General features: G+C 43.4%; 2 protein-coding genes across 3 annotated transcripts; one reads left to right on the top strand and one right to left on the bottom strand.

The window, feature by feature from the left end:
- Positions 1 to 7,006: 7,006 nt before the first annotated feature.
- On the top strand, positions 7,007 to 11,354 carry LOC112198513 (probable serine/threonine-protein kinase abkC). 2 transcript variants are annotated; one of them, XM_024339652.2, is made up of 6 exons: positions 7,009 to 7,270; positions 7,599 to 7,665; positions 7,861 to 9,163; positions 9,583 to 9,852; positions 10,418 to 10,573; positions 10,963 to 11,354. In XM_024339652.2, the coding sequence occupies exons 2-6, from the start codon at positions 7,652 to 7,654 to the stop codon at positions 11,092 to 11,094; spliced, it is 1,875 nt and encodes a 624-aa protein (XP_024195420.1). In that variant the 5' UTR covers positions 7,009 to 7,270; positions 7,599 to 7,651; the 3' UTR covers positions 11,095 to 11,354. The 2 variants fall into 2 exon arrangements, with proteins under 2 accessions (XP_024195422.1, XP_024195420.1); XM_024339654.2 differs by lacking the exons at positions 10,418 to 10,573; positions 10,963 to 11,354 and adding an exon at positions 9,993 to 10,357 and having other exon boundaries at positions 7,007 to 7,270.
- Positions 11,355 to 12,241: 887 nt separating this feature from the next.
- Positions 12,242 to 14,537, bottom strand: LOC112198021 (60S ribosomal export protein NMD3). Its single transcript, XM_024339027.2, has 2 exons — positions 14,408 to 14,537; positions 12,242 to 14,045 (listed from the first exon to the last, which is right to left on the bottom strand). Exon 2 carries the CDS (start codon positions 14,028 to 14,030, stop codon positions 12,495 to 12,497), a length of 1,536 nt encoding a protein of 511 aa, XP_024194795.1. The 5' UTR covers positions 14,031 to 14,045; positions 14,408 to 14,537; the 3' UTR covers positions 12,242 to 12,494.

Below are 14,537 nucleotides of genomic sequence, written 5' to 3'. Positions count from 1 at the left end.
TCGACCCTGAAGGTGATGGAGAGTTTGAGGCCAAATGGTTGCCTCTGGAGTCGCCTCTTCCGGCTATACTTTACGATGAGAAATCCCACAAGCTGAACGAGTTTATGTATTGAGCTGTCGATTCCAAAATCTTAGTCTGGAATCAAGATAAGGCCAGGGTATACCTCTTTGACGTGAGCCGACCCGAGAAAGGATGGATAGAGTTGCACTCTCCTCTAGCAACCACTCTTCCCTTTGTTAAGGGTTATTGGGGTGACACTGCAAAGCTCGCCGATCATCATGGTGGTGGAGGAACCCTAATATTTACCTTTGACTGTACAAGTGGATGTAAAGTTAGTGATGGTTTCATATATTATGGGCCTCAGATCAGTAACAATATTAGTGTACAAGTTTGCTCATGTCCCATAATTTAGATTCTTTGCAAGCCATGAAACCCCTCCTGCAGCTGCCTGAAATCCCTCCTGAATTTCGCAATGATCCATGCATGAGAGCAGTTCGTCCAACCGAGTGTTGTCTTGTGCATCCAGGAGATCACAAAGCGTGCCTTATTCTTCACAAATATTTCTACGCCTTATACTGTGACACTAATGATTTGGAGGAAGGATACGAACTATTTGATCATACTGGCAGAAACAAGGGGATTCTTCATCTCATGACGTTTGAATATCAAGTTACTCCCGACTTGGACATTGAGTACTGACTTCTCACTACTCACCACTTTGAATACTATACCAAGTTGCCTAACAATGAATATACGACATATACCAATGGAGCCAGTCTAGCTAAAGCCTTTGTCATCTCATCAGTGCTATAATTTTTTCTTTTTTGATTGGTATTATTTTTTGAATTAATTTCCTCAGAACAGAAATCTAATTTTTTGTTTGCATTCAAAAATACATTTACATTCATAAATCATCAAGTGCATGTAGCCCTTGCGCTGAAAATTGGTTCAGGTCTTCGCTTGTGCTTTGTTTTGTCAAAATCTGCGACCTTTGGGTCAAGTTATACGTCTATCAAAATTACATGAAATTCCACTTGTTTGTCTTCAAGAGGAAGTTTCGATGCCCACTTTGAGATTACTTTGTGGCATTGTGTCTGAAATGGGTTCTAAGAGTTTCAAAGTTGGCAATGAACGGCCAGAGCTCCTGGAGTATTTGTTGAAAAAAGTTACAACAATCTGCATTGTTGGTGTTGGAGTACTTGTCAAAGGGTTACCGTCTGTGATGGCTTAGTTCCTAGCCTTGAACCGTTACACTCGGCAATTTTACATGCCCAATAGGATATGAGAGAATTGGTTTGGTTCATTATTGGTTTTTTGTAAGGCCGAACTGCAAAGTGACACCAAAGTCAACGATTTGATGTCGTTTATAACACCGACCGACCGATTCTTTGTGGCAGATCGCTACCAGTTTAGTGTTAGGATCAACTCAGTTAATCCCAACACTAATCTCTCTTTTGTAAGCAGCCCAAGCGGCCCAGGGATAGTCCTAATAGTTCCAAGAATATCTGATGTAGGAAGTGGTCCTGTGCCACATGTCTTCTTTCCCTTTTGCCAAGGATTGCACTCTTTCTCCAATCCTTTAAGTATTGTAACAGAGGACTAGAAATGACAATGAAGAATTATGAATGAATTTTAGCTTTTCTTTCCTTTTAATTTGAATTCTGCTGGCGAACCTATCATCTGGTATCAAAGCATGGCTCCTTCCCGGACCGTGCAAACTTCCTCCCCTTCCTCCACCCCTACAACCTCTGCCTTTGTCCCACCCCTAAACCCTCCACCACCGAGCTCCACCGTGCCCTCTGCCTCCTATCAATCTGGAGCCGACTCCCATCTTCATAGAGAGGAATTCCATCACTCGCTTGAGCTGCTTCGAGATGAATTCCACCATTCCATCGACAGCATTCACCATAACCACTCTTCCTTTCAAAACCGAATCACAGCCTAGATAGTTGCCCTGCAGAGCACCATAGTGCAGGCCCTTACCCGGCAACATCAACCGATACACTTCGCTCCACCTGTCTCTTCACCATCTCCGGTACCATCCTTTTCACTCCCTCCATCACCCCAAACACTTTCCATCCTTCCCCAAATAACTTTTGGTTCTATCCCTTCACCGGCACCCCACGACTCCTCCCCACACACACCACCACCCCACGACTCCTCCCCACACACACCACCACCGTTCCCTTGTGCACCACCACAGTTCTCCACCATAACATCCATCCCCCAACCCCATGTATCATCCCGTACAACTACTCCTCACCCCAACCTCTCCTTACCCGAATTTTCGGTCCCATTTTCCGCCACCACCACATATCCCAGAGACCCTCCACCACATCACCCTGAATTTTACCACTCTTGCACCTAAAATGATCCTACCTACATTTACCGGAGATGATGCCATTAGCTGGCTAACAATGGCTGAGCGGTACCTCAGGACACACCAAATTCACCCTTCCGAGCACATCTCCACCGTAGCTTCCTTCTTCGGCCCCGACACCTGCATATGGATGAATTCCTTCGAGCAGCTGTTTCCGGTAGCCACTTGGGATCAATTTGCATCCTCATTCCTCGAGCATCACGGTGCTGGCAACACTGTCGACTTCAAGATTGCTCTCTCCCAATTGCAGCAATCTTCTTCTGTGGATAAATTCATCTTAGCCTTCAAGAAGCTCCCCGGAAGAGCTCGAGGTTGGTCGGAGTCTGAAATTCGGCATGACGTGATTGCCTTGGAGCCCCACACTCTGGTCTCTGCTCAGCGCCTGGCACGCCGCTTTCAAATAATGCTGGCCGACATCCGTTCATCCCGACAACACCGTACATCTTGGCAATACTCTGCCAAACCCAGTCAGTTCTCCCACAACCCCTCTGCCTCCACTCCCAACCAAACTATTGTCCCCCACCATCCAAATCACTCCAATTTCTCAAACCCCCACCAACTCAACCCCAACCAGAAAACAAAAATGGATGGACCATACCGTAAGTGGTCCACATCTGAGCAAAGAGACTGCCGAGCACAAGGGCTATGTTACAGCTGCGACGAATAGTGGTCCAAGACACATGTGTGCAAGAAGCCAGTCATGGTCATCCTTAAATCACCTGGCCCAGTGGAGGAGTTAGCTATTGAAGAGCTTCAAGACAATGACCATTGCTCTGACGCCGAGCAGACCCTCTCTCTGAACACCATCACCAACACTTCACTCGGTGAAATGATGCTCTTTACTGGGTTTATCAAGGGCCATCCAATTGAGGTTTTCGTCGATTGTGGGTTGGCGAAGAATTTCTTGAATCCGTCCGTGGCTCTCAAATTAGGATTGCCCATCACCGAAGGCTCCCATTTGGGTTTCACCACCGCCTCGGGTCATCGGGTTTCTCCATTTGGGTTAGCTATTGACGTACCAGTCTCAATCCAAAGCTATAGCTTCATCGGTTCCTTTCTCTTAATGTCAGTATTTGGCTATGATCTTCTCTTAGGTGCCCAATGGCTGGACTCCTAGGGGTTCATAGGTTGGCGTTTCTTGGACAAAGTCATGGTGTTTCAGTTGAATGGTGTCTGCCATGTTTTACAAGGGTTGACTAAAAGACAGCATCAGTTAGACCACAACGCCTTTATGGCCCTAGTTCCAGCAGAGCAATTGGAGAACTCGACCCACCCACCAGGCCCAAACGTTCTTCAAACCCAGGCCCATGACCCAGCAATTTAGTCGCTATTGACACAATATGGTGATCTCTTTGCCCCTGCCACAGCCCTTCCCCCACGGAGGACAATTGATCACCGCATCCCCCTTCTCTTAAACACTGGCCCAATCAATGTGAGACCATATCGATATGCTCATTCCCAAAAAACAGAATTGGACGCACAAGTAAGGGAAATGCTCTCTAATGGTCTCATTCGCCCAAGCCGGAGCCCATTTTCCTCTCCGGTATTATTGGTACAAAAAAGAAGAAGGCACTTGGCGTTTTTGTGTGGATTATCGATCACTTAATGGCGCCACCATCAAAGATCGATTTCCGATTCCCGTGGTGGATGAGCTCCTTGATGAGTTACATGGAGCCAAGTACTTTTCAAAATTGGATTTGCGGTCGGGCTACCATCAAATTAGGATGCATGAAGAGGACATATCCAAAACTGCCTTCCGCACACATGATGGTCACTACGAGTTTGTGGTAATGTCCTTTGGCCTTTCTAATGCACCTTCTACATTTCAAGCTCTCATGAACCATATTTTTAAGCCATGTTTATGCAAGTTTGTCCTAGTCTTTTTTGATGACATCCTCATTTATAGCCCGGACTTACAATCCCATATCACTCATCTTGAGGAAGTTTTTCAAATGTTGCGTACTCACCAATTAAAGGTCAAACTGGTCAAGTGTTCATGGGCAAAACCATCTGTTATTTACTTAGGTCATGTTATATCAAGTGAGGGTGTGTCAGTGGACCCGGGAGAACAAGAATGTCTCAAGGAATGGCCCAAGCCAACAACAGTCAAAGCCTTAAGGGGTTTTTTGGGCCTAGCGGGCTACTATAGAAGGTTTGTTCCCCACTTTGGGTTAATTGCTCAACCCCTCACCACGATGCTCAAGAAGGATCAATTTATCTAGACACCCAAGGTTGATGATGCCTATTGTCGCCTCAAGCTTGCCGTCACATCGGCCCCAGTTCTGACCTTGCCGGATTTTTCCCAGCCCTTCATTCTTGAAACCGATGCAAGCGGACTCGAAATCGGCGCCGTTCTCTCCCAACAACGCCACCCAATTGCTTATATCAGTAAAGTGCTCTCCCCAAAGAATCAACTGCTCTCTGTCTATGATAAGGAGATGTTTGCCATTCTCTACGCAGTAGGTAAATGGCGGCATTACTTGTTGGGTAACCAATTCACGATACTTACCGATCATCAGACATTGAAGCACTTACTGGACCAGCGGATTACTACTCCGTCCTAGCACAAATGGCTTGCCAAGTTATTGGGCTATGACTACCGAATTGAGTACCGAGCAGGACATCTAAATACGGTCCCCGACATTCTCTCACACTACCATGAGCTTTGTGCCATCTAGTCAGTCTCCGCTCCTATTTTTGACAGCATTGCACAAATTCAACAGGCCTGCTCAAAGGACCCTAAAGCCCAGGCTATTATCTCCACCATACAAAACGGCACAACTACAAGAAAAGGGTTCACCATGTCAAACAACATACTATTGTACAAAACCAAACTCTTCGTGCCTCAAACCTCAGACTGGAAGGCTAAAATCTTACATGAATTTCACTCTTCATTGCAAGCTGGAAATTCCAGATATTTGCGCACCTATGTCCGGCTTTCCAGAAGCTTTGCTTGGCCTGGGATGTGTAGTGACATCAAGAGCTTCATAGCCTCATGTGACCAGTGTCAACGCCAAAATCACGAGACCATTAATCCTCCCGGCCTACTTCAGCCGCTGCCAATTCCAGAAGAGGTATGGTTTGATGTTTCTATGGACTTTGTAGATGGATTAGCCACCTCTAATGGAGTGAATGCCATACTGGTCGTAGTTGACAGGCTTTCCAAGTATGGGCATTTCATAGCCTTCACCCATCCTTACACGGCTATTCAAGTGGCTGAGCTATTCATGAAGAAGGTTTTTCGATTACACGGCATGCCTCGCTCCATCGTCTCGGATCGCGACCCAATTTTTCTCAGTCACTTTTGGAAGGCATTCTACAAGCTTCAAGGTACCCAATTGTGTCGCAGCTCTGCCTATCATCCCCAATCCGATGGTCAGACGGAGGTGGTAAACAGATCCCTGGAGCATTACCTCAGATGTTTTGTTGCCGACAAGCCATCTTCTTGGAGCTCTCTACTACACTAGGCTGAATGGTGGTATAATGCCACCTACCATTCAACCATCAGAATGACGCCCTTCCAAGCACTATACGGCACACCTCCCCCAGCTGTGACTCGGTATCTCCCCGGCTCGACTCCGGTGCATGCGGTCGACCTCGCCCTTTGTAATAGAGATGATCTCCTCAAATCTCTCAAACACAACATGGAGATGGCGCAGAACAGGATGAAACAACAATCCGACAAAAATCGCACTGACCGTGAATTTGAGATTGGGGACTGGGTTTTCCTCAAGCTCCAACCATATCGACAACAATCACTCATCAAACGCCCTTCACATAAGCTGTCTCCCCGATTTTATGGCCCCTTCAAGATAGTAGATCGCATTGGAAAGGTTGCATATCGTTTGGATCTTCCTGCTTCTTCTCGGATCCTTCCGGTATTCCATGTCTCTCTGCTCAAGTGTCGGGTCGGTGATGCCACTTCTCTCTCACAGACGCTACCTCAGTTTGACACTAATGGTGAGGTGATCTAGACTCCAGCACGTGTTCTTGATATGGCAGTGATCCAAAAGAAAAAACGGGCTGTTATGACTTGGTTGATCCAATGGACGGGCATGCCGAAGGAAGATGCAACGTGGGAAGAAGCCTACTCAATCATGGCCTGTTTCCCAACGTTTGGGAGCTGAGGTCGGCTTGACTCTTAGGGCGGTGGGACTTGTTAGGATCAACTCAGTTAATCCCAACACTAATCTCTCTTTTGTAAGCAGCCCAATCGGCCCAGGGATAGTCCTAATAGTTCCAAGAATATCTGATGTAGGAAGTGGTCCTGTGCCACATGTCTTCTTTCCCTTTTGCCAAGGATTGCACTCTTTCTCCAATCCTTTAAGTATTGTAACAGCGGACCAGAAATGACAATGAAGAATTATGAATGAATTTTAGCTTTTCTTTCATTTTAATTTCAATTCTGCTGGCGAACCTATCATTTTGGCCCTAAACCCTACCCCTATCCCTAACCATGCTCCAAATTCAACCAACTCCTTGATAACAAACCAGGACAAGTAACAGCAACACTCATTAGATAGAGGTGAAGATGGTTTCTTGGCCGCCAAGACAAGTAGGCCATATGCACTTAAAATATCCCCGTCAAAGAGCGCAGGGGCAAAATCGTCAACGCGAGAGAAAAATTCATTAAACCCTTCCTTCCCTCCCTCCCTCCCCGTCGTCGTGGCCATCTCTCTCCCCGCGTCTTTAGCTCTCTCTCTCTCTCTAGAGTCCTGAATCTCCGACGACCTCCGATTGCCGCAGCACCGTATTCATCTACGCCTTCCTTTCACGCATCGAAGCCATTCTTCACTGCACACCTCGGAACTCGAAACTCCGCCGGGGTTTGTTTCTCAAACCTCTCTGCCGATTGCCTCCGCCGGCGGCCACTTCTCACGGCGTCTTTGGTAGCTATACCTTAACCTTCTCATGGGCTTTACTTTGCAACTTACAATTTATGTTTTGATTCAGTATGCTCAGAGTTGCCATTATAGACCACCGTCCCTAAAAGCCCCAAGCTTTTTGTTTGTTTGTTTGGCCAAAAATGCTTTTAGTCTTAGCCTTCATCTACACTAGTGCTCTCTGTAGGCTCATTGCTTAGGTTGCTATAGTTTCGGAGATGATTGATTCTTTTTTGGCTCTGATCCCTTCTTATGCAACGAAATACTACTTTTTGCATTTCTCTTTAGTCTCTGTTGTAGCTCTTACACTGTTTTGTTCTTTTGCAAACTACAGCCTCTTACATTTTGATTGTTAGTCCTCCCAACAATCTGTCCAAGTCGGATTCGATGCCATGTTCAAGGTCCGTCTCCCTTTCTTTATTTACATTTTCAGCTAGCGTTGTGGGATTCATTTTATTCAGTAGAGAAAGTAGTGGCCTTTTAATTTTTGAATTCATGTTGCAAATGAGAAACCTAAAGGTCAAAGTTTTCTCCCAGTCATCTCACTGAATGGATATAAATATGCTAAGATGATTGGCTTGGTATTCAAAATGCAGATTGTTGATGTTCAGAAATTTTAGGAGAGTTTCAGAGTCGGTTGTTACAAGCCTGAAACCAAGCTATCCAGAACCCGGAAAGTATGGAACTATTACTAGAGTTGGCCTTGGTCTTCCCCAATACAGATTCTACACGGACTATGTCTTGCCTACTAGAGGGAATAGCGCATTATTATTGTTTAATAAAACGAAGAGGAATTATTCCAAGAGTGGTTCTGTCATGACACATCATACCCAACTTGCTTTGAAAAGGCTCTTTGAAAGATTCACTTTAAGTGGTTCTAGATTCCGTCCTGTGAGTAAGTTTGCTCAAGCAGTCGCCTTGTTCATAACTCGGCCTAACTTTTTACTGCCCAGTACTTTTGCCATCACAAGTGGGAAGCTAGCATGGGCACAGAGGTCTCTGGCAGAAATGGACCAGTCGCAGAATACTATATACATGCGTGCTCAAGATGGACATGCTTTTATCACATCATTACTATTGTCGGCTTTAGAAGGTGTGATATTGTTACTGAGAGCACTCTATCTGGGGATTTTGTTCTCACCCAGCATAGTGATGATGCCTTTCGTCGCTTACTGTGGACCTGAGTTTAGGAGATTGTGGCTTCATGTTGTTCATCGTACTTTGGAAAAAGCAGGTCCAGCTTTCATCAAATGGGGTCAGTGGGCTGCTACACGGCCTGATCTTTTCCCCAGAGACTTATGCATCAAGCTTTCAGAGCTTCACATGAAAGCTCCTGAACATAGCTTTGCCTACACAAAGAAAACTATTGAAGGAGCATTTGGACGCAAGCTCTCTGAGATTTTTGAGAACTTTGAAGAGGAGCCGGTAGCATCTGGAAGTATTGCTCAAGTGCATCGAGCTACTTTGAGATTTCGATACCCAAACCAAGAGGTGAAGCCCATGGTAGTTGCCGTAAAGGTCAGACATCCTGGTGTTAGTGAATCAATTAGGAGAGATTTTGTGATTATCAATTCAGTTGCAAAATTGTCAATGGTCATTCCTACTTTAAAGTGGTGGAGATTAGATGAAAGCGTACAGCAGTTCTCAGTTTTCATGATGTCTCAAGTTGATCTTGCAAGGGAAGCTGCCCATTTGAGCCGTTTTATCTATAATTTCCGTCATCATAAGGATGTCTCTTTTCCAAAGCCTTTGTATCCACTTGTGCATCCTGCTGTTTTGGTGGAAACTTATGAGCAAGGGGAATGTGTCTCAAACTATCTTCATGAGCTTCCCGGGCAAGATCAGATTAAAGCTGCAGTTGCTCACAGTGGAACAAAGGCATATTTAAAGATGCTTCTGGTAAGATATATATTCTTTGATGTTTCTAGTTAATTTATGGTTTTGGAAGTTGGTCATTCAAAAATTCATTGATGCTGTCTCTTGTAATTTTTGCTTGTTACTCATATGCCTGAAGTGCATGTATTAGGTACTTGAGTATGCTTGGTTTCTTTGTCGTCTCTTGTGGTTTACTTAATAGTTAGGAGTTATGATCTTTCTTACTTTGTTCAAGTATGAGCACATGGCTTCCAAGTTATTAACACGTCTCTTGTAATTTTTGCTTGTTACTCATATGCCTGAAGTGCATGTATTAGCTACTTGAGTATGCTTGATTTCTTTGTTGTCGCTTGTGGTTTACTTCATAGTTAGGAGTTATGATCTTTCTTACTTTGTTCAAGTATGAGCACATGGCTTCAAAGTTATGACGCGTCTTCTTTCAGGTGGACAACTATATACATGCGGACATGCATCCTGGAAATATCCTTGTCCGGGTGCCTCAGAGCAACTCTTTTTGGAAGAAACTCTTCAAGTTAAAGCCTCATGTCATTTTTCTTGATGTAGGCATGACTGCTGAGCTCTCTAGAACTGACCAAGTAAATTTAGTTGGACTTTTCAAGGCTATCGCTCGTCGTGATGGAGGCACTGCCGCTGAGTGCACGCTCAGACTATCTAATCAACAGAAATGCCCAAATCCGGAAGCTTTCATTGAGGTGAAATTTTTAGGCCATGTAACTTCATTAGTTCATTACTAGGAATGTTGCGATAAGATTGTATGAAGAGGCATTGGATTCTTGTTTGCTAACTGCTTATTAAATGAATGCAGAGTTTGACGTATGCTTCTTGTATATAGGTTTAAGATTTCCTGGGCAACACGTATCGTTAGTACCAGCTTTTGTAAGGAAAAGAATATTTGATATTTGGAATGCTTTTGAAGCCTAATGGTTTTGGTGGTACTTTCTTGTGTTTGTGGGAACTCTGTTGAGTACCATTGCAATATGTGATATCTATTTGTTATGCACTCCATGTTTCTGTTATTCATCTATATGTATAATGAAAAAGTTTATGTTTCATTTGAATTCTCTTTATTTCTAATTTTTCATGGGGGGAATAAGTTTATGATTAAGTTGAAGATATGTCTGTGTAATGTTTGTTAGACAAATGCAATTCCTCAATGATATGAACTGGGGAAGCTTGTTTTACTAGTGTGCTATAATCCATTTCCTTTGACGATCTTATCCCATTTTGGGCTAATGGTTTATAATCTTGTTCTTACAGGAAATGAAGGAGGCCTTCACTTATTGGGGTAGTCCAGAAGGTGATCTGATCCATCCTGCTGAGTGCATGCATCAGGTACTGGAGAAAGTTAGGCGTCATAGAGTCAATGTTGATGGAAATGTCTGCACTGTCATGGTAACAACTTTGGTTCTTGAGGTAATTACCTTTACTTTTCACTTATCCACAGAAGCTGAATCTTACAATTCTGGTATGAAATGAAAACTTAGTCAGATCTGCATATGCACATGCCCGTATAAGCTTAGAGTATCCCAAATATGCCCTGATAGATTCAAACATACATGTACAAGAAAACTATGTAACACACACGCATGCACCTCTGTGTGTATTTTTCACCTTTCTCTGTTGTTCATGATATCTTTCACTCCTTTGAGTCCTTTCTAATAATAAAGTTAATAAGTAGTTTTTACTGGTTACTGGCATAGATATGCTGAGGCACAATTTGCTCCAACTATATATACTAATGGTGTGAATCGTGTGATTATCAATATTTGATCTGATACAATCTCACTGGTTATGTTTTGCAGGGATGGCAGAGGAAACTTGATCCTGCATACAATGTGATGAAAACATTGCAAATGTACGCTGGTTATCAAAACTCAAAACTCGAATGGGCAGAGTCCCTCTCCTACACTATTCAGGCGCTAATGGCTCCCTAAGGTCATGTCAGTGACACTACTACTATGACCAAACAATTTTGATAGTTATAAAACTGAATACATACGACTCCTAAGAGATGAACACGATTGTCTTAGGTTTCTAGTTTTTGTAATTCTTTTAATTGCATATATGTTATTTTTTGAAGTTGTAATTTATACATTGGCATTACTATTTGTAGTGCCTCACAATTCATAAGCAAAGACTCACTGGTTTTAATCAAGCATTTACTATATATGTCGAAGAAGTAAAGTCTAATTTATATTTGTACCATGCCAATAGGCGCCGACTTATATATAGTGTTTTGTGTAAAATGCTCAAGGATGTTTGCAAATGCATTCCGCCCTTGAGGTCAGATCAATCAATGTTGACAAGTTAAATGCTGCATATAATAAAACTGAACTGCAATATACAGCGTTTACATTTTTCATCCTCCGTACTGAAGTAGCATGTGTACACACACGGATTTTCCAGGATTTGCTTCCACGGTATTCTGAATATGTTTTACTCTAGGTCAATCTCTAACAAGATGAAGCGTGGATTACTGCCTATCTGGGGAATCAGCACAACTAGGATATTTTCTTAACTCTCTTTTGAACCGCTCAAGATTTGTTGGGAGCCTTCCTTGAGTGACAAGCCATGTAAGTGTTTTTATTTGAGAGGATGACAAGCTTCTAGTTGGAGTCGAGATAATTTTCTGCAATTGTAGACGCTTTTATATGCTGAGCTTGCAGGAAGGCAACCATGAGAAGAGGCCGGCATACCAAGAATTCCAGCTTAGTTAATCTGGAAGAAGAGGCTTCCCAAGATAAATTCGTAGATTTGTTGTATGAGACGAGCCATAAACCTCACTGTGCAGTTTCAGATAGTTAAACCGTTTGTAGTGTTGAGAGTTGAGACCACAAAATGTGACACAGTGCATCAACCTCCCAGAAGTGAAATTTGCTTTTTGTATATTTTTCTTTGATATGCAAAATAAAATAGGCACGGTCCAGGCAATTGATCATCTTGCCAAAAACTGCAATGCTTTCTAGGGACTTGTAGATATGTTTTTCTTTGGTCAATCAAATATTATCTCTGCCCTAGCTTGCAACAGTCTTAACTTTTTTGTTTTGGTAATTTCACTAACAATTAACAAGAATTATGAGCTATTTATAGCCAGGAAAGTACATTAACTCAATGAAACTAGTACTGCAATAAACTAATAACTAATAACCACATAGCTCTCAAAGAGGAGCAAACTCAAATTCTGTTCCAAGCAGGAGAGCTAAGAAAGAGACTTTTCAAACATGCTTTACATGGCTTACAATGGCAGCAAGACAGTCCAATTGAAACAAAACCCAGACCGACACACTGCCCTGTGAGACAGTTACCATCCAACTAACCTCGTTTCCTTTTCTTTTTACTTCCTCATGCTGCTGTCCCCAACTTCGGCCTCACCTAGTCCAAGGTCACCAAGCAACTCCTCAAGTGGTACAGAAGGTAGATCTTCCCCATCAGTCACTGATGCAGTCTCTGATGGCTTTTGGTATTCTTCATTGCGGTACAGTGATACATTGAACCTCATTTCAGGGTTCTCCTCCAGATCATCCAAGAACTGTTCATACTCCGAGTCCACCCTTTCTTGCTCACCTCTACCTTTATCGTCAACTTCCATGTTGAGGGACTTAAGCTTCCACGAGCGAGGCTTCCCACGCTTCTTCTGATGCTTTTCTTCATAGCTCTTCTTTACCAAAATTGCTTCTGGAATGACCAGACCCTTGTACTTCTCCAGTTCGTCATCATTACTATTAGCCCCATATAAGTCATAACCAAGAGCATAATCCCCAGGACTTAAAAGATGGCCTAGATGTGTTTTTATGTTGAAAATAGTGTCATTCTTCCCAAAGTCAGACAGGCGAGCAACTTGTGCATCAGCTAGAGCATACCTCGAGCCACCAATAGTAACTTCAGGCGAAACAACCTCCACATCCAGCACTATATACTCCACTAGCTCCCTGCTCGTATGAAGAGACTTAAAGGATGACCTCCAATACTGATCAGTATCCAAGAAACCATGCCTCAAGGTGAAAGGATCAAGCAACGCAATACTGTTGGTTACTTTGGTGCAGATCACAAGAGGACCAAGATTACCCAAACTAGATTTGACCTTGGGAGGCAGACAAATCAAATCCTCACGGCAAATGGGGCATATTTCAACTGAGAATGTATACCTATAATTAAAATTATTGCTTTTCTGATCATGTGAAACAAGCTGTTTGTCATGGTGACTCTTTATTGGTGCAACTTTACCCACAAATTCCACGAATTTCAAGCCGTGACTCCGGCTTGGAAAAAAGAAGTCGATCCCTTTATCTGTCTCCTTAATCCTTATGGCACTGGCAGCAGCACCATGCTTGAGAATCAGCTGCTCGAGAAAGAAAAAGGTGCGTTTGTGAGAAACATGCTGGCGGAGTTGCACAGATGCAACCCACTGGTCAGGGTTAGCCTGGGCCCTGGAACAAGGTTCACACATATGTTCTTGCTGAACATACTCCACAACAAAAGACTGTTCGAGTAGTGCTCCATTCAAAACCTCCTTCTGAACTTTCAGTTTCACCTTGATCCTCTTGGAGTGAGGCTCGGTCCAAATGAATTCGGCATGAACCAACTTAACTTTGTTCAAGTTCTTCACTCTCCTAATACAGAAGGACAGCAGCTCCTTGGACTCTAATTGGGCTTTGATCCATGTTCTTGGAGGCTGCAAGTAGCTCTCACACTCGGGGCAATGGAGAATGGTCACCTGCTTCTGCAAACCTTGGGTGATATCAACCTCGGAGCGCAAACACTTGACGCACATATTGGCAGCGTTGGGTGTCATGGAGACACCACACTTGCAACACAGCACGCTGCCAACAGTTTGCTGAACCACGAACATACCACCTGCTTCTTCAGCCATTGCGGGGCAGGCAAGCTAGAACATAAAAGGAACAAGTTATAGTAATCAGCAAGACATTAAATTGGAGAATCTGCATATGCTTTATAGAATCAGAAATTCCAATTTCAAAGCAGCACACACAGCAAAGTTAGCTCGCTCATTCTAAACAATTAATGGTCTGAGAGAGCAGAGCATTAATCTTCTATTCTATGGAGCTGGAGTTGGATCGTTGATAAAGCAAACAAATTTGGAGCAAAAGAGCCCCAAAACTCATAGATCCTAAATAACAATTTTGTCATTTCAAAAAAAAAAAAAAAAAAAACAATTTTGATGCAACAGCAATAGAATCCATTGGAAGCAGAGAAACCCATTTTTTTTTCATGGAAAGAACGTCTAACCTGGAATTAATGATCAAGTCGCTTCGAATATCGGGTAGGGCGGTGACGGGGGGGAGGTTTTCCTTTTTCGAGAGAAGAGAGACTTCAAATTGGGGTATCCCAATAATTATATATTACCGTTTTACGTCAC

This window comes from Rosa chinensis, chromosome 4 (genome assembly GCF_002994745.2).
Source record: "Rosa chinensis cultivar Old Blush chromosome 4, RchiOBHm-V2, whole genome shotgun sequence".
Lineage (NCBI taxonomy): Eukaryota > Viridiplantae > Streptophyta > Magnoliopsida > Rosales > Rosaceae > Rosa > Rosa chinensis.
The sequence above is the reverse complement of the archived record's forward strand: the minus strand, read 5'-3'. Positions and strand labels throughout refer to the sequence as shown.

What these genes read in the sequence shown, in the direction of transcription:
- LOC112198513 (XM_024339652.2), top strand. An exon ending in ATCCGGAAGCTTTCATTGAG is followed by an intron (nt 9,853 to 10,417) that starts GTGAAATTTTTA and finishes TTGTTCTTACAG; the next exon opens with GAAATGAAGGAGGCCTTCAC. An exon ending in TAACAACTTTGGTTCTTGAG is followed by an intron (nt 10,574 to 10,962) that starts GTAATTACCTTT and finishes TATGTTTTGCAG; the next exon opens with GGATGGCAGAGGAAACTTGA.
- LOC112198021 (XM_024339027.2), bottom strand. Translation starts at nt 14,030, where the DNA reads ATGGCTGAAGAAGCAGGTGGTATGTTCGTGGTTCAGCAAACTGTTGGC.